The 24890-nt window shown below is 43.2% G+C and overlaps 1 protein-coding gene across 3 annotated transcripts in view; it reads right to left on the bottom strand.

Moving 5' to 3' along the window:
* The window catches only part of DHDDS (dehydrodolichyl diphosphate synthase subunit), a 98937-nt gene that overhangs the window by 40221 nt on the left and 33826 nt on the right, over nucleotides 1-24890 (bottom strand). For all 3 annotated transcript variants that reach the window (XM_073563739.1, XM_073563755.1, XM_073563747.1), the window contains exons 5-8: nucleotides 23161-23277; nucleotides 20491-20592; nucleotides 19747-19861; nucleotides 12312-12419 (exon numbers count right to left, since the gene is read on the bottom strand). In XM_073563739.1, coding sequence (XP_073419840.1) covers nucleotides 12312-12419; nucleotides 19747-19861; nucleotides 20491-20592; nucleotides 23161-23277 — 442 coding nt within the window. The remainder of the gene's footprint in view (nucleotides 1-12311; nucleotides 12420-19746; nucleotides 19862-20490; nucleotides 20593-23160; nucleotides 23278-24890) is intronic.

The following is a 24890-nucleotide window of genomic DNA, read 5'->3' as shown; positions in this document are numbered from 1 at the left end:
GAAAATAAGTATTTGGTCAGAAACAAGCAATCAAGATTTCTGGCTCTCACAGACCTGTAACTTCTTCTTTAAGAGTCTCCTCTTTCCTCCACTCATTACCTGTAGTAATGGCACCTGTTTAAACTTGTTATCAGTATAAAAAGACACCTGTGCACACCCTCAAACAGTCTGACTCCAAACTCCACTATGGTGAAGACCAAAGAGCTGTCAAAGGACACCAGAAACAAAATTGTAGCCCTGCACCAGGCTGGGAAGACTGAATCTGCAATAGCCAACCAGCTTGGAGTGAAGAAATCAACTGTGGGAGCAATAATTAGAAAATGGAAGACATACAAGACCACTGATAATCTCCCTCGATCTGGTGCTCCACGCAAAATCCCACCCCGTGGGGTCAGAATGATCACAAGAACGGTGAGCAAAAATCCCAGAACCACGCGGGGGGACCTAGTGAATGAACTGCAGAGAGCTGGGACCAATGTAACAAGGCCTACCATAAGTAACACACTACGCCACCATGGACTCAGATCCTGCAGTGCCAGACGTGTCCCACTGCTTAAGCCTGTACATGTCCGGGCCCATCTGAAGTTTGCTAGAGAGCATTTGGATGATCCAGAGGAGTTTTGGGAGAATGTCCTATGGTCTGATGAAACCAAACTGGAACTGTTTGGTAGAAACACAACTTGTCATGTTTGGAGGAAAAAGAATACCGAGTTGCATCCATCAAACACCATACCTACTGTAAAGCATGGTGGTGGAAACATCATGCTTTGGGGCTGTTTCTCTGCAAAGGGGCCAGGACGACTGATCCGGGTACATGAAAGAATGAATGGGGCCATGTATCGTGAGATTTTGAGTGCAAACCTTCTTCCATCAGCAAGGGCATTGAAGATGAAACGTGGCTGGGTCTTTCAACATGACAATGATCCAAAGCACACCGCCAGGGCAACGAAGGAGTGGCTTCGTAAGAAGCATTTCAAGGTCCTGGAGTGGCCTAGCCAGTCTCCAGATCTCAACCCTATAGAAAACCTTTGGAGGGAGTTGAAAGTCCCGTGTTGCCAAGCGAAAAGCCAAAAACATCACTGCTCTAGAGGAGATCTGCATGGAGGAATGGGCCAACATACCAACAACAGTGTGTGGCAACCTTGTGAAGACTTACAGAAAACGTTTGACCTCTGTCATTGCCAACAAAGGATATATCACAAAGTATTGAGATGAAATTTTGTTTCTGACCAAATACTTATTTTCCACCATAATATGCAAATAAAATGGAAAAAAAAACAGACAATGTGATTTTCTGGATTTGTTTTTCTCAGTTTGTCTCCCATAGTTGAGGTCTACCTATGATGTAAATTACAGACGCCTCTCATCTTTTTAAGTGGTGGAACTTGCACTATTGCTGACTGACTAAATACTTTTTTGCCCCACTGTACCCTACAAAAAGTTCAACTTTCAACTTTTTTCTTGTCAGTCCACATGCTCCCAAAAGTCTTGGGGATCATAAAGCTGTTTTCTGGCAAAACTGAGACAAGCCTTTATGTTCTTATTGCTCAGCAGTGGTTTTCATCTTGGAACTCTGCCACACAGGCCATTTCTTCCCATGCTCTTTCTTATAGTGGAGTCATGAACACTGACCTTAACTGAGGCAAGTGAGGCCTGCAGTTCTTTGGATCTTGTTGTTGGGTCTTTTATGACCTCTGGATAAATAGTAGCTGGGCTCGAGGCAATTTTGTTTGGCCAGCCACTGCTGGGAAGGTTCCCCACTGTTCCATGTTTTCACCATTTGTGGATAATGGCTTTCATTGTTGATCACTGGAGCCCCAAAGCTTTAGAAATGGCTAACATTTCCAGACTGATAGATCTCAATTAGTTTGTTTCTCATTTGTTCCATAATTTCTCTGGATAGCGTCATGATATCTAGCTTTTGAGGATTTTTTGGTCTACTTCACTTTGTTAGGCATGTCCTATTTAAGTGATTTCTTGACTAAACAGGTGTGGCAGTAATCGGGCCTGGGTGTGGCTAGGGAATTTGAAATTTGCTGCCTAAAGATGTGATAAAGCACAGTTATGTTTTAAGGTGGGGGGGCAATCACTTTTTCACCCAGGGCCCTGTAGGTTTGGATTTCTTTTTCCATTAATAGTAAAGACCTTCATTTAAAGATTGAATTTTGTGTTTACTTGTGTTATTTTTGTGTAATATTTTAATTTGGTGATCTGAAACATTTAAGTGTGACAAAAATGCAAAAGAATAGGAAATCAGGAAGGGGGCAAACACTTTCACACACAACTGTATATATTTTAGATTCACTGCTTTTTGGGACAAAAACAAGCTTTTATGTCAACACATTTTTAAAGCCATACATTTTTTCTTTTTCGGACAAACTTGTGTGAGGCCTTGCTTTTTTTTGGGGGGGGAGAGGAGTTGACATTTTCAGAGTTATCATTTTGGAGAGCATACAACTTTTTGGTCACATTTTATTCCATTTTGTTTTTGGGAAAGCCACATAAACTACAAATCAACAGCTTTGCTACTAGGGAGTAAAGAGGGTGGTTGCTCTGGGGCTCTCACTTTGATTGGCTGATCCAGGTGGACCACTACTCTTAAATATATCAGTATGGACAGGATTGTGCCGGGATTCTGACATCTTGTGTGAGCCCAGACATGATTGGTCTACCCGTGCCCTGCCACTGTACTGGTTGGGATCTGGTGTTAGGCAAGCATACAGTTGTGGCCAAAAGTATTGACACCCCTGCAATTCTCTCAGATAATACTCAGTTTCTTCCTGAAAATGATTGCAAACATAAATTCTTTGGTATTATTATCTTCATTTAATTTGTCTTAAATGAAAAAACACAAAAAGAATTGTCCTAAATCCAAATTGGATATAATTCCACACCAAACATAAAAAAGAGGGTGGACAAAAGTATTGGCACTGTTCGAAAAATCATGTGATGCTTCTCTAATTTGAGCAATTAACAGCACCTGTAACTTACCTGTGGCACCTAACAGGTGTTGGCAATAACTAAATCACAATTGCAGCAAGTTGACATGGATTAAAGTTGACTCAACCTCTGTCCTGTCTCCTTGTGTGTACCACACAGAGCATGGAGAAAAGAAAGAAGACCAAAGAACTGTCTGAGGACTTGAGAAACCAAATTGTGAGGAAGAATGAGCAATCTCAAAGCTACAAGTCCATCTCCAAAGACCTGAATGTTCCTGTGTCTACCGTGCGCAGTGTCATCAAGAAGTTTAAAGCCCATGGCACTGTGGCTAACCTCCCTAGATGTGGACGGAAAAGAAAAATTGACAAGAGATTTCAACGCAAGATTGTGCGGATGTTGGATAAAGAACCTCGACTAACATTCAAACAAGTTCAAGCTGCCCTGCAGTCTGAGGTACAACAGTGTCAACCCGTACTATCCGTCGGCGTCTGAATGAAAAGGGACTGTATGGTAGGAGACCCAGGAAGACCCCATTTCTTACCCCGAGACATAAAAAAACCAGGGTGGAGTTTGCCAAAACTTACTTGAAAAAGCCTAAAATGTTTTGGAAGAATGTTCTCTGGTCAGATGAGACAAAAGTAGAGCTTTTTGGGCAAAGGCATCAACATAGAGTTTACAGGAGAAAAAAAGAGGCATTCAAAGAAAAGAACATGGTCCCTACATTCAAACATGGCGGAGGTTCCCTGATGTTTTGGGGTTTCTTTGCTGCCTCTGGCACTGGACTGCTTGACCGTGTGCATGGCATTATGAAGTCTGAAGACTACCAACAAATTTTGCAGCATAATGTAGGGCCCAGTGTGAGAAAGCTGGGTCTCCCTCAGAGGTCATGGGTCTTCCAGCAGGACAATGACCCAAAACACACTTCAAAAAGCACTAGAAAATGGTTTGAGAGAAAGCACTGGAGACTTCTAATGTGGCCAGCAGAGTCCCGACCTGAATCCCATGGAACACCTGTGGAGAGATCTAAAAATGGCAGTTTGGAGAAGGCACCCTTCAAATATCAGGGACCTGGAGCAGTTTGCCAAAGAAGAATAGTCTAAAATTCCAGCAGAGCATTGTAAGAAACTCATTGATGGTTACCGGAAGCGGTTGGTCGCAGTTATTTTGGCTAAAGGTTGTGCAACCAAATATTAGGCCAGACTTTTGTCTGGCCCATTTTTGGAGTTTTGTGTGAAATGATCAATGTTTTGCTTTTTGCTTCATTCTCTTTTGTGCTTTTTCATTTAAGACAAATTAAATGAAGATAATACCAAAGAATTTGTGTTTGCAATCATTTTCAGGAAGAAACTGAGTATTATCTGACAGAATTGCAGGGGTGTCAATACTTTTGGCCACAACTGTATCATGATTTCTTTTTTTACTTTAGTATTAACTGTTAGGGTAAGTGCACACGTTGCGGATTGTGCTGCGGATTTGGCAAAATCTGCAGGTCAAAAGACTTGCGGTTTATCTGCGGATTAGCCTGCGGTTTGACACCTGTCATGGAGCAGGTGTAAAACTGTTGCGGATTCCGCACAAAGAATTGACATGCTGTGGATTTGAAACCGCAGCAAATCCAAGCAGAAAAATCCGCAGCATGTGCACAGCGTTTTTTGTTTTTCATTGCTTTTAAATGGTACTGTACAACGAAGTAGAAACCGCTGCGGATCTGCAGCAAAATCCACAGCGTGTGCACACACCCTTAGGAGACGGTTGTGTTACAGCTGGAGAATGATTGTAATTGACCACTGGACTCCTGCTGTGGACTTAAGTCTACATCAGCAGTGTTAAGAGGTTAAAGGGAATGGCTCATATATATTATAGTTTTGTTAACTGCCGCATCCATTTTAGTTTTTTGCTTTTGTTTTGTTTTCATACACTTATATTTTGGTCAACATAGCCGTATGAGAGCTTGTTTTTTATTGCAAGATGAGTTACATTGCTATTGCAACCATTTCAATTCCCATGTAATGTACCTAAAAACTGCTAAAAAGTATTTTTGGGGTAGAATGGGAAATGCCATAGTTTTTTTGGTTGGTTTATAGTGTTCAATCTGTGTAAAAAAATGGCATGTTATTTGCTACTCTTATACCAAATTCATCCATTTTTTCATGTAGTTTTAATAACTAAAATTATTAAAATGGTTTGTGTCTGTTTTTGAGACTCATAACTGTAATCATTACTTGTAATATACTTGATAATGTGTGCAAACTGTAAAGTGCTGCGGAATATGTTAGCGCTATATAAAAATTAAGATTATTATTTATTATTTCAGCCTCTTCAATTAGGCCCTGCCTGTAAAGTACAAAAATGGCAGACAGAGGCCTTTACTAGAAACCAGACTCCATAACAACCCCTCGGCACCCCACACTCATGCTCTGGGTTGAACCGGTGCAAAGAGTGTACAATGGGCCCCCCTTACCACATTTAGGGTTCAACTGCCATCAATGCTGCAGATGTAAGTTGGGGTCAGCGGAACCACAATGTCAGCACACGTGAATGGAACTGGGTTCTCACGCTCGCAGCGGACATGCAAAGAACTCCAGTATAAACAGACCTCAAAAAAAGTACAGTCTCCTCACACTCCTAAAAACCTGCAAAAAAGCTCAGAATAACCCTAAAAAGGAAGAAACTATATACGCTGTTTAACCACTTAGATGCCAATATCAAAATTTAGGATCAGCTTTATATTTTAGCTAACCATTGCTCATGATGGCACAACTTATCGCTTTACCCTGCACTATTACCGCTCTGCACATAAACATCAGACTAAAAAGTTTATAATATTATGGAAAAATATTTAGAATGGAGAGTCCTCAGTGGTTGATACATTTTAATGGCTAACTGAAAAGATGGTAACAAATTGCAAGGTTTTGAGACCACTCAGGTCTCTGTCTTTGCCCGATGAAGAGACCATGCTTTATGCATCCATTAGCCCTCTGTGTTTGTACTGTTACACACTTAACATTATGGCTGGTCCATACAATCAGGGCAACTGTTACCACCCACCTTTCGTGTCTACCTCTTTCCTCATAGATTGTAAGCTTGCGAGCAGGGGCCTCATTCCTCTTGGTATCTGTTATGATCTATGTGATTATTGTTATGATGTAATGTCTATTGTCTGCACAAATCCCCTCTGAAATGTAAAGTACTGCGGAATATGTCGGCACTATAGAAATAAAATTTATTACTATTATTATTATTAAATACAAACACCATGAACTCTGTAGTGCTAACAGCGGTCATGAGTACAGGTCAGCAGCCTAATAGTTTACTATTACAGGATACCGAACTGTTCTCACCACTGGATGAAGTCTACGCCATATGCAGAGCTTTTACCGTTTCTTCCCAAGCTGATAACAGCTAAGAAACATTAGTACAATGCCAGGTTGCCGACCACCGCTCACTCGTGGTCTCAATGCTCAGCTCTACACAATCTTGCACCTCCTGTCAACGTTCGTTCTGAACACTGAGCGGCAACAGGGGGACAGCTCTGGACTTCAACAAAATCATGCCTGGTTTTCCCCAGAGTAGTGACCTTGCCAGCCTGGAGAGCATGCCCAGTTCACAGCTGTAGGCAGCCACAGTGTAGGCCATGCGGTTGGACACCGATCACTTGCTCCTATGCTACTACTTATTCATTCATTAGGCTTTCTTTATATAGTGCTATCACATTCTATCATTACTGTCCCCAATGGGGCTCACAATCTAAATTCTGTCTTTGGAATGTGGGAGGAAACAGGAGAACCTGGAGGAAACCCACGCAAACATAAAAATCGCTAAACATTTCCTTTAAGCACTATTCCTTCTTTTTCATACAGCTCTGGCAAAAATTAAGAGACCACTTTCAAATGTTCAGTTTTTCTGATTTTTCTCTTTATAGGTATATTTTTGAGTAAAATGTAAATTGTTCTTTTAGTCTATAAACTTGTGACATGTCTCCGAATTTCCAAGCAATACATTTTGTATTTTTTTTCTGACGAAGAAAAATGGTCAAAATTTTAAAAAAAAAAACAAAAAAAAAAAAGTGCTTTCAGACCTCAAATAATGCAAAGAAAACAAGTTCATAATCACTTAGAAACAACAATACTAATGTTTTAACTCAGGAAGAGTTCTGAAATCAATATTTTGTGGAATAACCATGATTTTTAGTCACAACTTTCATGCGTCTTGGCATGCTTGCCACCAGTCTTTCTCACTGCTTCTGGTGAAAAAATTTAAGCAGTTCTTCTTTGTTTGATGGCTTGTGACTAGCCATCATCCTCATGATTACATTCCAAAGGTTTTCACTGGGGTTCAGGTCTGGAGAATGGGCTGCCCATGACAGGGTTTTGATGTGGTGGTCTCTTAATTTTTGCCAGAGCTGTATATTAAATCTAAAATGTAATACGTTTGTTCCTTGCTGCTCTAAATGTACTCACAACTTTGAAGAGGGCAAGTATAGTCTGGTTGCGTTGCCATGTGGATGCCGGAGTGCAAGAAGAGTACCTGCCAGCTGCTTCGGAAAGCTGGGTAGTGTGTATTAGTGTGTCACTCAAGGCAGGTGTTTCCCTGGCAGTGATTGATGGCAAAGTGTGGTATGGATGTATGAACTGGCTGTGGGTTGCATTTAGCTTATTGTCAGCTTATTGTGATAGCATAGTGGGCAAGTAAGTGTGAGAAGCGGAGTCCCCCTTTTACAGTCACATCCGAGGATTGTAGGATCCCACAACCTGGACGTTTAGGCCTAACTTTTGCTAGAAAGTCAGGCTCTTTTGTGGAGACAATAGAGTTACTTCTGAACAGTTGTTAGTTGGCGATTTAAAAAAATAAAATAAAAAAAAAAAAAAATCACCAGTCAGAGGCTGTCCACTCTTATTAAACAAAAACAGGCACCCCCAGACTGATGATAGGTACTTTGCAATGACGGCTGAAATGATTTGGAGCAAGCTGACTGAGGAACGTTAGAACTGTATAGTCTACAGCAAGTGATGGCATACAGCATCTACTTTGAGATACTTTGCTTGTTACTCTATAACAGTAAAGCTGTAAAATAGAAAGTCAGCAATGTGGGCAGTGGAGAACAAGAATAATTCATGATTATTTCATTTTTATTTCAATAGACAGAAAAATAGTTAAAGAAAACCTGGTTAAAATGATGTAAATTTCTGATATAGAGATATATATATATATATATATATATATATATATATATATATATATATATATATATATATATATACACATACACACACACACACATACTGTATATATATATACACGACCGATCAGCGACCCGCGATTTCGGTTACAGACTGACAGACATGATAGGACGATTATAAATATATATATATATATATATATATATATATATATATATATATATATAATCGTCCTATCATGTCTGTCAGTCTGTAACCGAAATCGCGGGTCGCTGATCGGTCGTGTCCACCAGACCAATCAGCGACAGACGCAGTCGGGCACAGGTCTTAATTTGTAAAAAAAAGAGAATTAAAATTAAAAAAAAAAATTATTCTCATCTTCCGACGGCCTCCGATCTCCTTTCCACGAGCCCGGCCTCGCGGTCCCAGTAATGCCATGCGCCTTAGACCGGAGATGACGTCACTCTCGCAAGAGCGCGACGTCATCAGCGGTGTTTCGCGCAATGCATTACTGGGACCGCGAGGCCGGGCGCGTGGAATGGAGATTGCGGGCCGTCGGAAGGCGAGTATATAACTTTTTTTTTTTTTAAGAGGCCACGCATACCAGGAAAGGGGGGTGAGGGTGACCATGCATACCAGGAAAGGGGGGGGGGGGAAGGGGTACCATGCATATCAGTATTGGGGGGTGAGAGGACCATGCATATCAGGATTGGGGGGTGCATTATTGCATTATTATTAAAACTTCATAAATAAACTACATACATATTCTAGAATACCCGATGCATTAGAATCAGGCCACCATCTAGAGATATATACACACACACACACACACACACTAGATGGTGGCCCGATTCTAACGCATCGGGTATTCTAGAATATATATGCAGTTTATTTTTGAAGATTTAATAATAATGCAATAATGCACCCCCCCAATCTTGATATGTATGGTTCTCTCACCCCCAATCCTGATATGCATGCTACCCCTCAACCCCCTATCCTGGTATGCATGGTCCCCTGACCCCCCCAATCCTGGAATGCATGGTCCTCTCACCCCCCAATCCTGGTATGCATGGTCCTCTCACCTCTTTCCTGGTATGCATGGTCCTCTTACCCCCCCTTTCGGGGTATGTATGGTCCCCTCACCCCCCCAATCCTGGTATGCATGGTCCCTTCACCCCCCTATCCTGGTATGCATGGTCCCCTCACCCCCCTTTCTTGGTATGCATGGTCCCCTCACCCCCCTTTGCTGGTATGCATGGTCCCCTCACACCCCAATCCTGGTATGTATGCTCACCGTCACCCCCCTTTCCTGGTATGTATGGTCCCCTCACCCCCCAATCCTGGTATTCATGGTATCCTCACCCCCCAATCCTGGTATGCATGGTCCTCTTACCCTCCTTTTGGGGTATGCATGGTCCCCTCACCCCCCAGTCCTGGTATGCATGGTCCTCTCACCCCCCAATCCTGGTATGCATGGTCCCCTTACCCCCTTATTCTGGTATGCATGGTCCCCTCACCCCCCTTTCCTGGTATGCATGGTCCTCTCACATCCCAATCCTGGTATGTATGCTCACCGTCACCCCCCTTTCCTGGTATATATGGTCCCCTCACCCCCCAATCCTTGTATGCAAGGTATCCTCACCCCCCTTTCCTGGTATGCATGGTCCCCTCACCCCCCAGTCCCGATATGCATGGTCCCCTCACCCCCCAGTCCCGATATGCATGGTCCTCTCACCTCCCAATCCTGGTATACATGGTCCCCTCATCCCCAATCCTGATATGCATGGTCCCCTTACCCCCCTTTCCTGGTATGCATGGTTCCCTCACACCCCTTTCCTGGTATGCATGGTCCCCTCACCCCCCTTTCCTGGTATGCATGGTCCCCTCACCCCCCCTTTCCTGGTATGCATGGTCCCCTCACCCCCCAATCCTGGTATGCATGGTCCCCTCACCCCCCAAATCCTGGTATGCATGGTCCCCTCACCCCCCAATCCTGGTATGCATGGTCCCCTCACCTCCCAATCCTGGTATGCATGGCCCCCTCATCCCCCAATCCTGGTATGCATGGTCCCCTCACCCCCCAATCCTGGTATGCATGGTCCCCTCACCCCCCCAATCCTGGTATGCATGGGCCCCTCACCCCCCTTTCCTGGTATGCATGGTCCCCTCACCCCCCTTTCCTGGTATGCATGGTCCCCTCACCCCCCTTTCCGTGTAGCCGCGACCAATCAGCGTCACGGCCTTCTGTCCGCGACCAATCAGCAACGCGGCCCTGTAGCCGCGACCAATCAGCAACGCGGCCCTGTAGCCGCGACCAATCAGCAACGCGGCCCTGTAGCCGCGACCAATCAGCAACGCGGCCCTGTAGCCGCGACCAATCAGCAACGCGGCCCTGTAGCCGCGACCAATCAGCAACGCGGCCCTGTAGCCGCGACCAATCAGCAACGCAGCCCTGTAGCCGCGACCAATCAGCAACGCGGCCCTGTAGCCGCGACCAAGCACTGTCGCGGCCCTGTACAAAAATATTAAAAAATAAAAAAAAGTTATTTTCACCTTCTGACGGCCTCCTGTCTTCTTTCCACGCGCCCGGCCTCGCGTTCGCAGTAATGCTTTGCGGCTTAGACCGCTGATGACGTCGGTCTTCTTTCATGCTCTTGCGAGAGTGACGTCGGTCTTCTTTCTCGCTCTCGCGAGAGTGACGTCATCAGCGGTCTAAGCTGCAAAGCATTACTGGAAACGCGAGGCCGGGCGCGTGGAAAGAAGACAGGAAGCCGTCGGAAGGTGAGAATAACTTTTTTTTATTTCAATTCTCTTTTTTACAGATTAAGGCCTGCACCTGCTGCTGATTGGTCACGGCCTGGCGGCCGCGACCAATCAGCAGCCTGCGATTTCGGTTACAGACAGACACGATAAGAGATATATATATATATATATATATATATATATATATATATATATATATATATATATATATATTTATATATATATAAATAAATCAAGGCAGAAAAAACGTTTGAGACCATGAAGAAGGCGGCAGTTGTTACCGCTGAAACGCGTAGTCTGTTCAGCATTATGTCTGCATCTTGTTACTGAACTCTGGATTTTTTATATTATCTGCAATAAAAATTCTTGGATTTTATTATACCACCTGAAGTTTCCGCTTGCTGGACTTTTCTGCCTTGATTTTTACATTGTTGGACTTGTTCCCAGTCTTGGTCCGTGCAACACAGAGGAAACAGGTATTTACTATCCAGAGTTCGGAGGTTATCTGGTCTATGTGTTGTTTTGCTATAATATATATATATATATATATATATATATATATATATATATATTTTAACATCAGGTAGTAATACACTAGTAGTATCACTAGAAGGTATTTGTATGCAAGTACTGTATTTTTCGCTTTATAAGACGCTCCGGATTATAAGATGCACCACAAATTTTGAGAAGAAAAAAAAAAATATATATTTTTTAATAAAATGGTGGTGCCTCTTATAATCCTTGCATCTTATTGCTTACCGGGGTTGGTGGCTGCGGTGTAGCGGGGTCCCAGGCTCACTGCTGGAGGAGGCAGGCGTGGAGTGATGCTGCAGGCTGCCTTCAGGGATGAGGGGGCTCTCCGATGTGTGCCGTTGCTGCGGGGTTCTTCTGCTGATGCAGGGTCTTGTGCTGCTCCCAGGTTTCTCTGGGTGTCCGGCAGTGCTGCAGGTGTCTCCGGTGCCCAGCGGTGCGTGCCCGGCGCTCTGCCGACATTGTGCGGATGGGATCTCGGGACCCAGCTCTCGAGAAATGAGATCTCAGCGCTGAAATCTCATCTCCCAAGAGCTGGGTCCCGAGATCCTATCTGCGCACGCACCGGCGGCCATTTTTTACCGGCACCACCGTACACACACACAGGGAACCGAGGAAATGCCGGGGCTCTGGCCTGTCGCACAATGTCGGCAGAGCCCCGGGCAGCGCTGGGCACCGGAGACACCCGCAGCACCAGCCAGCAACCGCCGGACACCCGGACGTCCCCTGATCACGGCCTATGGTAAGGCATATCCGCTTTGGAAGATGCACCCCCATTTTCCCCCCAAATTTGGGGGAAAAAAGTGCGTCTTACAAAGCGAAAAATACGGTAACTCTCTTAATATAGTAAGCCTATATGTATAGTTATACATGTGGGTAATAGAGCAATTTACTGACCTGAATTGCACTGTAGTTATACTGATAACGCAGAACAGCCTCACATAAGTTCCAGAAGGTGTACTCTGGCCACAAGACTGACTGGAATACCAAGCAGGCATGAGAAGTCTAAGAAGAGATTAAAAAGGTGATGAATTACTTGACTCTAAATTCAATCTAATTTTCTGTGTGTTGTTCTGTTGAATTTCTGGTGTTGCAATAATTAAAGAGGCTGGCCTAAATTTTTACAAATGCCTAGGAAAATAATCTATTATCCAATAGTGCTGGTGTCCTCATTTCAAAAGAGGCACCCCATTGCAGTGCAACGTTCCAACCTGGAACATAGGTCCTGATTAGGTGGGGGAACGTAATCAAACCCGTTCATCAATATGCACTTCTTTCTAAAGCTCTGCGCAGGAGGTTTAGACCCAACTCGTGTTTCAAAGTCAGGGGCAGAGAAGTGTGGGGCTGTCAATCATTTTCTTAAAGTAAACCTGTCAGTTATCCAGTGCTTTAAAACTGCACCCATTACATTTTAGTCCCTCACTACAGTAATGCATTAGATGTTATATACAAATGTACTTGCGTGCAAACTGAACTTCTATGTTGCCGCATTTACTCACCATGCTGAGTAGCTGCAGTCACAGCCTCCACTGCCCCAGTCTTCTTCCTCTGTCCAAGGTAACAAAACAATTTAGAAGACATTGCAGCAGTTCAGGGATTGTCAATCTCGCCCAGGACGTGACTGCAGCTGCTGAGCCTGGACTAGCTTCAGTTAGTAAATGAACTAGTCTAGATTAATTTGTATATGGTGAATGGCAGAATAAAAAAAAAAATCATTTTTCAGAAATATATGCATTTGCAATTTAACATCACACACACATTACTGGAATACCACAATAATTGTCTAAATAGTAATGGGAAGTTTAAAAACATTGGGGGACCTGACTAGTTCCCTTTAAATAAAAAGTGTAGTCACCGAGAAATGATAAGACTTTTTCACAGTTTTATCTACAGAATAGGGAAGCATAATATCCTTATGTGTACCTGGATTTGCCTTTATTTACCAGCAGCGTGGATTTTCCACTTTTTTCCTTTCTGCATACCGTATATACTCGTGTATAAGCTGACCCGAGTATATGTCGAGGCACCTAATTTTGACACGAAAAACTGGGAAAACTTATTGACTCGAGTATAAGCCAGGTATGCATGGTTCATCATCCCCATCCTTGCCTGCATGGCTCCTCATCCCCATCATTGTCTGCAGTGCTCATTATCCCCATCCTTGCCTGCATGGCTCCTTATCCCCATCCTTGTATGCATGGATCCTCAAAAATGTGCTGAAAAACTCGGCTTACGCTCGAGTATATACGGTAATTAAAACTGTTAAAGCAAGGTCACAGATTCAGTTAAAGGGATTGGCCACTTTCTCTTGTTAGTGCAGCTTTCCTCCAGTTTTAACTCTTCTTTATGTGTAATTTTCCTGATCTCCTCTCATCTGATTTATGTCCACATAATACAATTAAGTTAAATATACATGGAGCCTGTAAAAGCAAAATTGTGCAAACTTTGGAATGAAACCCCATTGCAAAAATGATTTTTAGTGCAAAATGCATGCATTTAAGTAAAATAAATTGTACCCAAAGCTTGCCAACCTCTTTAAAGGTTTTCACAATTGTAGATATAGAGATATAAAAGAACACCATCAATCATAGTATCAGACAGATTAACAAGTACAGATCAGGAGATGTATTTAAAGGGAATCTGTCACCCATTTTTAGTGATATCATGTAAAGATATCACCCAATTGTGCATCCCATAAGGATTCTATTAGGATTTTTTATTCTCCCTGACCCCGCACCTTTGATGCATAAATACCTTTGTTATCTTGTTGATGTATGGAAATCGCCACAGTCCGGTCCGATGGGCGTGGCTTAGTCACCTTCTCCCCCCCTCCCCGGCTTGCTGAACGTAATCTTCATCTGTGAATATCACAGATAACGTTGTTTTCCGTGCTTGCGCATTGAAATGGCCTCCGGCGCCTGCGCAGTGTAGGAAGGGAAAACAAAAAGCAAAGAACACAAATATCCTAAACTAAAAAGTAAAAAATAAACTGCAAATAATGCATAACGGTAATAATAATAATAATAAGGGTATTTAGTAAACACAATTTTGATCAAAATAATGTACAAGCCATCCCGCCACGTCACGGCAACCCTTGTGGGACAGTCCCTACTCTAGGACTCAGTGTAGGGAAGGTTGACCAACAGGGGGGGTGACCCGCTTCTTGCCGCTGACAGACACGAGACGGAGACAAAATTTGTGTTCAACAGGTCCACTTTTACTGGCCGTCCTCCTGACGACCACAGCAGCTTCACACTTCTTCATACACAGGCCCGGGTACCTTCACTCTCTTTTCCTGTACTCGTGACGTCCTCCGTGGTTCTCTTCGCCGTGGCTGCCCTAGGACTATCTACCACAGCACTTCACCAATCTGAGTGCGTCGTCCGTTTGGTACCCCCAGGTCGTCTCCGTCTGTGGCTTCTGTCGTGTGGGCCACCCCCCCGTGACTGTCTTAACTGTCAGTCCCTTACGGAGTCTCTTCTCAGTCCTCTCTCCTAAGCAGAGCCTCCTATCTCTTGCGCTCCCCTCACTGACTGACTTTTCCAGAACCTTCCCTCAGCCTTTTATCCGTCCTGTTCTGGTAACCCCGCCCACCATGACTTGACAGTTTCTTCAACTAATGGCAGTTATTCAGTCCCATCCCTACACTCTCCACTGCCCTCTAATGGTCAAACTACAATACTACACTCCCTCTCCAGCTGTTTCCCCTCTTTCACTCTAACAGTCCACCCACAATACACTACACTTCTGCCTCTCCACTGCAAACAGGTCCGCCCGTCAATCCACCTTCCCTACAGCAGTATGCTTTGCCCAACTGTGGGCGAAGCATATAATCGGTACTGCACATGTGCCAGTATTTTCCAGCGCGGTCTATGCCCCGGAAGTGTGTCCTGTATGTGAAGACTTCTGGGGCATAGACCGCGCTGGAAAATACCGGCGCATGTGCAGTACCGATAATATGCTTCGCCCACACTTGGGCAAAGCCTACTGCGCAGGCGCCGGAGGCCATTTCAATGCGCAAGCGCAGAAAACAACGTTATCTGTGATATTCACAGATGAATATTACGTTCAGCAAGCCGAGGGGGGGGGGGGGGGGAGGTGACTAAGCCACGCCCATCTGACTGGACCATAGCGATTTGCATACATCTTCAACAAGATAACAAAGGTATTTATGCATCAAAGGTGCGGGGTCAGGGGGAATAAAAAATCCTAATAGAATCCTTATGGGATGCACAATTGGGTGATATCTTTTCATGATATCACTAAAAATGGGTGAAAGCTTCAATTTAAACAGTTTACACCCCATTGTATTTCATTCTGAGAATTATCATCTGTGTTTGTGATTCTACCAACCCATATAACATCACAGCATTATCACACTTCGTTCAGGTTATAAAACTTAAGGATGAGCTTGGACTTAAGAACACATTATGTATGCCAAAATGCACCAACATTACGGCTATCTAAATGATGCTGGTGTTAAGGTCTGGGCACCAAGCTATCAGATGGCGGTCTATGGTGGGAAAACAGTCTTAATGCTCTTTAACAAGTTAGTGTTTCCGGTACATGTGGTCACAGTTTTCACATGTTCTGGAGACACTTACACACAGAGACCCATGAGTCCATTTTTTCACAGAAGCTCGGGTCGCAAAAGTCCCACACACGTGCATACTGATGACACACGGATAACATCCGTTTGTCATAACCGTTACACGTACCGACACCTGAGAGTTGGCGGGACTGTTCCATGCGCAAATTTTTCTTCGTTTAATTATAGTGCAGGCTGATAAATACTCCCATCAGCCGTCACTATAAATAAATGAAATAAAAAATTGACGTGGGTTCCCCTTGATAACCAGCCAGGCAAAACTGACAGCTGCAATGGCGTGGGGTCTCCCTTATTTTTGACAACCATCCAAGCTAAAGCAGACAGCTGGGGCTGATATTCTCAGACTGGTAAGGGCCATGGATATTGGGCCCCTCCAGGCTCAAAATAGTAGCCCGCAGCCGCCCCAGAAAAATGGCATCTATTAGATGCACCAATTCTGGCGCTTTGCCTGGCTCTTTCCACTAGCCCTGTGGCAGTGGCAAGTGGGGGTTCATATTTGTGGGGTTGATGTCACCTTTCTATTGTCCAGTGACATCAAGCCCACGGCTTAGTAATGTTATAGGCGAGTTTAACTGTGTTTGTTATTTTTAAATAAAAAAGTAAAAGTGTGTTTTGTTTTTATTTCAAATAAAGGTCTTTATACTTGATGCATCTTTATTTACAATATAACTTTAGGATTAGTAATGGATAGGCGGCTTAACACCTATAATATAACGCCTCTACATTACTAATCTGTTTGCTTGATGTCACAGGACAATACAAAGTGCCATTGCCACAGGGTAAGTGGAAAGAGCTGGGCAAAGCGCCATAATTGGCGCATAAAACAGATTCATCTTTTCCGGGGCAGCTGTGGGCTGCTGTTTTAAGGCTAGGGTGAGGGGAAATATCCATGGCCCCTTACCAGCCTGAGAATACCAGCCCCAACTGTCTGCTTTAGCTTGGCTGGTTTAAATAAAAAAAAAAAAATAAAAAAATAATTGGCACGAGTGAGAACTCCTTTATTCTTGATAAAAAGCCTTGCTAAAGCTGACAGCTGAGGATTGCAGCCCGCAGCGGTCAGTTTTGCCTGGTTGGTTATCAAAGATACATGGGAACCCACTTCATTTAAAAAAAAAATAAAAAATTTAGAGTGCAGTGACGAATACTCCCATCAATCACCTCCTGTTCTCGCTGTTATCAGTTAAATACAATTCTCAACATTGTCCTCTGCTCATGTGAACAGTACCGCTCATTTCCAGGCGTCGGTACGTATGATACTAATGGAGCACACGGTTGTCACATGTTGTAAACACACGGACATCTCCAGTACCGGAAATATCAGGACATGTGAATGAGCCCTACGCTATGTTCATACAGTTAGGTCCATATATATTTGGACAGAGACAACATTTTTCTAATTTTGGTTCTAGACATTACCACAATGAATTTTAAACAAAACAATTCAGATACAGTTGAAGTTCAGACTTTCAGCTTTCATTTGAGGGTATCCACATTAAAATTGGATGAAGGGTTTAGGAGTTTCAGCTCCTTAACATGTGCCACCCTGTTTTTAAAGGGACCAAAAGTAATTGGACAATTGACTCCAAGGCTATTTCATGGACATGTGTGTTCAATCCCTTTGTTATGTCATTCTCAATTAAGCAGATAAAAGACCTGGAGTTGATTTGAGGTGTGGTGCTTGCATGTGGAAGGTTTTGCTGTGAAGAAAACCAGCGCTCAAAGGAGCTCTCCATGCAGGTGAAACAAGCCATCCTTAAGCTACAAAAACAGAAAAAACCCATCCGAGAAATTGCTACAACATTAGGAGTGGCAAAATCTACAGTTTGGTACATCCTGAGAAAGAAAAAAAGCACTGGTGAACTCATCAATGCAAAAAGACCTGGGCGCCCACGGAAGACAACAGTGGTGGATGATTGCAGAATAGTCTCCATGGTGAAGAGAAACCCCTTCACAACAGCCAACCAAGTGAACAACACTCTCCAGGAGGTAGGCGTATCAATATCCAAATCTACCATAAAGAGAAGACTGCATGAAAGTAAATACAGAGGGTTTCACTGCATGGTGCAAGCCACTCATAAGCATCAAGAATAAAAAGGCTAGACTGGACTTTGCTAAAAACATCTAAAAAAGCCAGCACAGTTCTGGAAGAACATTCTTTGGACAGATGAAACCAAGATCAACCTCTACCAGAATGATGGAAAGAGAAAAGTATGGCGAAGGCGTGGTACAGTTCATGATCCAAAGCATACCACATCATCTGTAAAACATGGCGGAGGGAGTGTGATGGCTTGGGCATGCATGGCTGCCAGTGGCACTGGGTCACTAGTGTTTATTGATGATGTGACACAGGACAGAAGCAGCCGAATGAATTCTGAGGTATTCAGAGCCATACTGTGTGCTCAGATCCAGCCAAACTGATTGGTCAACGTTTCATACTACAGATGGACAATGACCCAAAATATAAAGCCAAAGCAATCCAGGAGTTTATTAAAGCAAAGAAGTGGAATATTCTTGAATGGCCAAGTCAGTCACCTGATCTCAACCCAACTGAGCATGCATTTCACTTGTTAAAGACTAAACTTCAGACAGAAAGGCCCACAAACAAACAGCAACTGAAAACCACCAGATTGAAGGCCTGGCACAACATCAAAAAGGAGGAAACACAGCGTCTGGTGATGTCCATGAGTTCAAGACTTCAGGCAGTTATTACCAACAAAGTGTTTTCAACCAAGTACTAGAAATGAACATTTTATTTACAATTATTTAATCTGTCCAGTTACTTTTGGTCCCTTTAAAAACAGCGTGGCACATGTTAAGGAGCTGAAACTCCTAAACCCTTCATCCAATTTTAATGTGGATACCCTCAAATGAAAGCTGAAAGTCTGAACTTTAACTGCATTGGAATTGTTTTATTTAAAATTCATTGTGGTAATATCTAGAACCAAAATTAGAAAAATGTTGTCTGTCCAAATATATATGGACCTAACTGTATATTGCATTTTTTGCTGCGTTTCTTCTGCAGTCAAAACGTGCTATATTGGCAGTAAAGAACTGCTTACAAAATGTAGGTTTTGCTGCATTTTTGCTACTCTTTTTAGTGCATCACTTGTCAACAGCAGTGGTCCCCAACCTTTTTTGTACCAGGGACCGGTTTCAAGCAAGACCATTCTTCCATGGCCCGGCAGGGGATGGAGGTGTGGCAGGGGCGGGGCTATGTAGTGTAGCAGTGCATACTTATAATTAAATAACATTTATAATGTGACTCAACTCACCATAGGTTTTGAATGAGTGCTCCATCACCCCCATCCTTGCCTGCTCCATCACCCCATCACTCCCTTCTCCCCATCACTGCCGTCTCTCCATCATTGCCTTCACCCCATCACTGCCGTCTCTCCATCACTCCCATCAATGCCTTCTCTCCATCACCCTCATCATGGCCTTCACTCCCATCACGGGGAGAACATACAAACAGATGTTGTCCTTGATGGGATTCGAACCTAGGACTCCAGTGCTGCAAGACTGCAGTGCTATCCGCTGAGCCATCGTGCTGCCCCAAACAACCAAGCATGTGCATGAGATTTCTGGAATGTCATAGCTTTGCTGGTACTGTAAAGAACAGCTTTTGATTTGAATGAAAATATACAACAAAGAAAATGCTGAAAAAATGCAACGTGGGAACATAGCCTTAAACTTTATTACTGTTACTGGGAAAACAACTGTTACCTGCCATAGAAGAAAGTCACTGAGTCGAACTTCACCAGAGGTACGGATAAGAAGGTCGGGGTCAGGAGAGTTTGACGTGTACAAACACTGATCCAACAGACTCTCACATACATCCCTAAGCAACAAAAACTTCAAAGATCAGTAGAAAATAAATAAAAATGTAATTATATAGTTTTATATCTATCTTCATAATTTGAAACTATTTTAGCTACTATTAAGCTTTTCATTAAAATTACATTAATAAAATATATGTAGAGACACCTTGTAGGTGAAAAAAAGCACACAAGATCATCGTGTGATACCCCTTTGGGTAATGCCTTTTTGGGTGCAAAGGAAAGTGCTCACCCGAGCAGGTTGTGTGCAGGCACAACTCCAATGAACACTTGAACATATCAACTGCTGCTGCCTTGTGGCTGGGGGATGATGTCCTCAAGGATAGTTGACCAATTTGGACGATAACAACACATTATCCGCACTGCTGTAATGAAGTTTCCTTAGGACCAAGATGAGTTGAAAGATATTTACATTATTTTTAAATTGCAACTTTTTTTTTTTTTCACTTGAAGATGTTAGTCCAGCATTGAAATGCGTTGTGGAAATAAAAACTATTCAACTCATTTTGGTCTCTTTGGAAGGACTCTTCATTAGAGCAGCGCAGCTCGTGTTATCATCCAAATTGGTCTTTAATAAAATATAGACACATATACACGTGAAAAAAGGAAATTAAAATTGGGACCAACTTACCTGGGTTCTATTAGACCTTCTTCTACTCCCCATGCTACCTCACGAACTGCATTGCTGATCTCATGTCGGGATGTGTACGCAAAACAAACATTTAAAAAACATCTTAAAAAGAAATCAGAAAAAAAGAAGTCAATTGAAATGGAATTGTATTAAAGGGAATCTGTCACCCCATTTTCGGCCTATAAACTGCGGCCACCGCCATCAGGGGCTTATCTACAGCATTCTGTAATGCTGTAGATAAGCCCCCGATGTAACCTGAAAGATAAGAAAAACGAGTTAGATTATACTCTCCGGGGGGCGGTGGGTGTCGGGGTCTGGTCCAGCGCCTCCCATCTTCTAGAGATGACGTCCTCCTCCTTATTTCTGTTGTGGCTCCTGCACAGGTGTACTATATCTGCCTTGTTGAGGGCAGAGTAGAGTACTGCAGTGCACATGCGCCAGGAAAGGTCAGAGAGGTCTGGCGCCTGCTCACTGCAGTACTTTACTCTGCCTTCAACAGGGCAGATAAAGTACGCCTGCACAGGAGCCGTGGCAAAAGTAAGGAGGAGGATGTCATCTATAGAAGATGGGAGGCGTCGGACCAGACCACGACACCCATCGGACCGAACCCGGGACCGCCCCTGGATGAGTATAATCTAACTCGTTTTTCTTATCTTTCAGGTTACATCGGGGACTTATCTACAGCATTACAGAATGCTGCAGATAAGCCTATGATGGCGGTAGCCGCAGCTTATAGGCCAAAAATGGGGTGACAGATTCCCTTTAAGCATATTATTAGTAATCATCTTTAAATTACATGGAACTTAAATATGTGACTTGTATATCTGTGAGGCACTGCTTGAACAGAACACAATCTGCAAGAGTGTGACCTTGTATGTATTATATATCAGAATATAAAAGTACCGTATATACTCGAATATAAGCCGAGATTTTCAGCCCCTTGTTTTGGGCTAAAAGTCCCCCCCCTCTCGGCTTATATTCGAGTCATATACCTGGGGGTCGGCGGGGGTGTCAGATACTTACCCCGTCCTGGCTCGGTCTCTGCAGCCCCCCGCTTCTCCACGGTCTCCCTTCCTTCCTTCAGAGGTCACATGGTACCGCTCATTAAACTCATGAATATGCGCATATTCATGAGTTTAATGAGCGGTACCATGTGACCACTGAAGGCAGGAAGGAAAACAGTGGGATAATGGGACTGCAGAGACCGAGCCAGGACGGGGTAAGTATAGACTATATTCACCTGTCCCCGGTCCATCGGTGCTTGCTACTGTCAGATATGTCCTCTTGTCAGTGACAGACAGCAGAGGGCGCTGTAACGTGGTTAGTGCGCGCCCTGCCCTCTGCTGCCTGAACGTCACTGACAGATGACGTAGCAGATAGCGGCGAGCAGCGATGGACGCAGGACAGGTGAATGTCTCAGGTGCCGGGTCCCGAGGCAGCAGCGACACCGGCACCTGGCACCCAGCGACGGAGAGGTGAGTATGTCATTTTTTTATTTTTATTTGCAGCAGCGGCAGCATATGGGGGCATAATGCATGGAACATCTTATAGGGGCAGCATATGGGGGCATGATATATGGAGCAGAATATGGGGGGCATGATATATGGAGCAGCATATGGGGGCATAAGTGGAGCAACATATGGGGACAACATATGGGGGCATAATCAATGGAGCAGCATATGGGGGCATAATGTATGGAGCATCTTATGGAGGCATGATATATGGAGCAGCATATGGGGGCATGATATGTGGAGCAACATATGGGGCATGATATATGGAGCATCTTGTGGGGGCAGCATATGGGGGCATAATCTATGGAGCAGCATATGGGGGTATAATGTATGGAGCATCTTATGAGGGCAGCATATGGGGGCATAATATATGGAGCAGCATATGGGGCATAATCTATGGAGCATCTTATGGGGGCATAATCTATGGAGCAGCATATGGGGGCATATTCTATGGAGCATCTTATGGGGGCATAATCCATGGAGCAGCATATGGGGGCATAATCCATGGAACACCATATGGGAGCATCTTATGGGGCCATAACCTTTATGGAGCAGCATATGGGGCATATTATTCTAGGGAGCATCTTATGGGGCCATTATTAACCTTTGTGCAGCATTATATGGGATGTATTTTGTATGGAGCATCTTATGGGGCCCATCATGAACTGTATGGAGCATTATATGGGACTCCTGATTCAATATGGCTATTCAAAAACATTTATCCTACTGATGTCTCAATTAATTTTACTTTTATTGGTATGTATTTTTATTTTTGAAATTTACCAGTAGCTGCTGCATTTTCACCCTAGGCTTATACGAGTCAATAAGTTTTCCCAGTTTTTTGTGGCAAAATTAGGGGGGGGGGGGGTCGGCTTATACTCGAGTATATACGGTATGTTTATTTAGCAAATCTGGCTGTCATAATTTAGATTCATGATAATTGGGATATAGAACAAACAAAAGATTTGACTTAAGTTGAGTATACAGAAGGAAATGAGCAGTACATTTACACATACCATTAGCATGAAAAAAAGACCTAAAACATGTAGTCAGAAATGTTGTAAATAGCCTGCACTACATGGAGTAAAAATCTATAGTTGTTGGAGTAGTGATTTTCATTTTCTTTTGTAATAATAGGATAGCTTGTCTAAACACTTACTTAGAGTAAGCCTTGGTTTCCAGGACTGCCTGTGCAATAAGCCTCTGGATGTCTTCAGGAAGCAAACTTAAGTCTCCGATTACTCGTATACAAACTTCATGTTTTTGAAGTTTATCTCTGCAGAAACCATCAGATAAATTGAAAAATTTTGTTCAGTAATTATTTTGGTTGTAATAATAGAAATAAAATGAATCATTTGATAGTATAGTTGTTTTACTACCAAATCATAAACGGATAGCAAACACCAGCTAATGGTAAAGAATTTCTTATCTAAAACACAACACGTTACCAATACTTTGCTGCAGAAAATTATCTCAACAGGTACCACACCACAAGTCATTAAATATTTCAATTTAGATGTTAAAGTTTTTTGCAAAATATCCTGACCCAGTGCAGCACAGTGGCTCAGTGCTGAGGCCCGGGGTTCAAATTCCACCAAAGACAACTTCTGCAAGGAGTTTGAATGTTCTCCCTGTGCTTCCTCCGGGTATCCCCATTTCATCCCACACAACAAAGACATACTGATAGGGTATTTAGATTGTGAGTCCTAATAAGGATGGTCAAGACGATGTTTGTTAAGTGCTACGGAATTAATGGCAGTGTATATATAAGTGAGTAAAATAAATGAATAAACCTAGTGGCAGCTACTGAGTGTTTCATACACAGAGCACTGGGTAAATCTACTGGACGCAAGCAGACAATGCATATCATCTCAAGAGCAAACAGGCAGCAATAACTTTGACTGCACATGGCCAAATTCAGCCACATGTCTAATGGCATACAGACATTTTTGGGAGGCGACTAGGACATGTTCAAGAAGCACTTCTCTAAATTTTATCTTCTTGATATATTACAGTCATCATATTATATGAATGTCCCTAGCAGGGGAAAAGGAGTGGAGCAGCTTGGTCAGGAGTTGAAGAGGGGATGGAGCTGAGCTGCCAGGGACTTTGCAGTGACATAGAATTGTAGTTATAATAATGACTCATGCAAGGAAAAGATACTTCCTCTTTCTACAAAGAGCTTAGAAGGATTCAGCAGGTCAGTTTTTAATCACATGACGTCATCGACCTTAGGAAAAAGAGCAAAGTGAGCAATTGTAAGTGCACAGTGCTATATAGTATGCTGACCAAAATATATTAAGAGGATAAAAACTTTGATGAGAGTGCTTCTTTAACAAGTATGCTTTACCATGTACTTACTACAGCACCTGTGGCAGAAATCCAAGGCTCACAATCTGTGCCTGTGCTTGCACTTAACCCCTTCACGACATATGATGCACATGCATGTCATACAGTTAGGTCCATATATATTTGGACAGAGACAACATTTTTCTAATTTTGGTTCTAGACATTACCACAATGAATTTTAAACAAAACAATTCAGATGCAGTTGAAGTTCAGACTTTCAGCTTTCATTTGAGAGTATCCACATTAAAATTGGATGAAGGGTAAAAGTTTCAGCTCCTTAACATGTGCCACCCTGTTTTTAAAGGGACCAAAAGTAATTGGACAATTGACTCCAAGGCTATTTCATGGACAGGTGTGGGCAATCCCTTCATTATGTCTCTCAATTAGGAAGATAAAAGGCCTGGAGTTGATTTGAGGTGTGGTGCTTCATTTGGAAGGTTCTGCTGTGAAGGAAACATGTGTTCAAAGGAGCTCTCCATGCAGGTGAAACAAGCCATCCTTAAGCTGCAAAAACAGAAAAAAACCATCAGAGAAATTGCT

Source organism: Dendrobates tinctorius, unplaced genomic scaffold, assembly GCF_039654945.1.
Source record: "Dendrobates tinctorius isolate UK_male_01 unplaced genomic scaffold, ASM3965494v1 ptg000015l, whole genome shotgun sequence".
Lineage (NCBI taxonomy): Eukaryota > Metazoa > Chordata > Amphibia > Anura > Dendrobatidae > Dendrobates > Dendrobates tinctorius.
The sequence above is the reverse complement of the archived record's forward strand: the minus strand, read 5'-3'. Positions and strand labels throughout refer to the sequence as shown.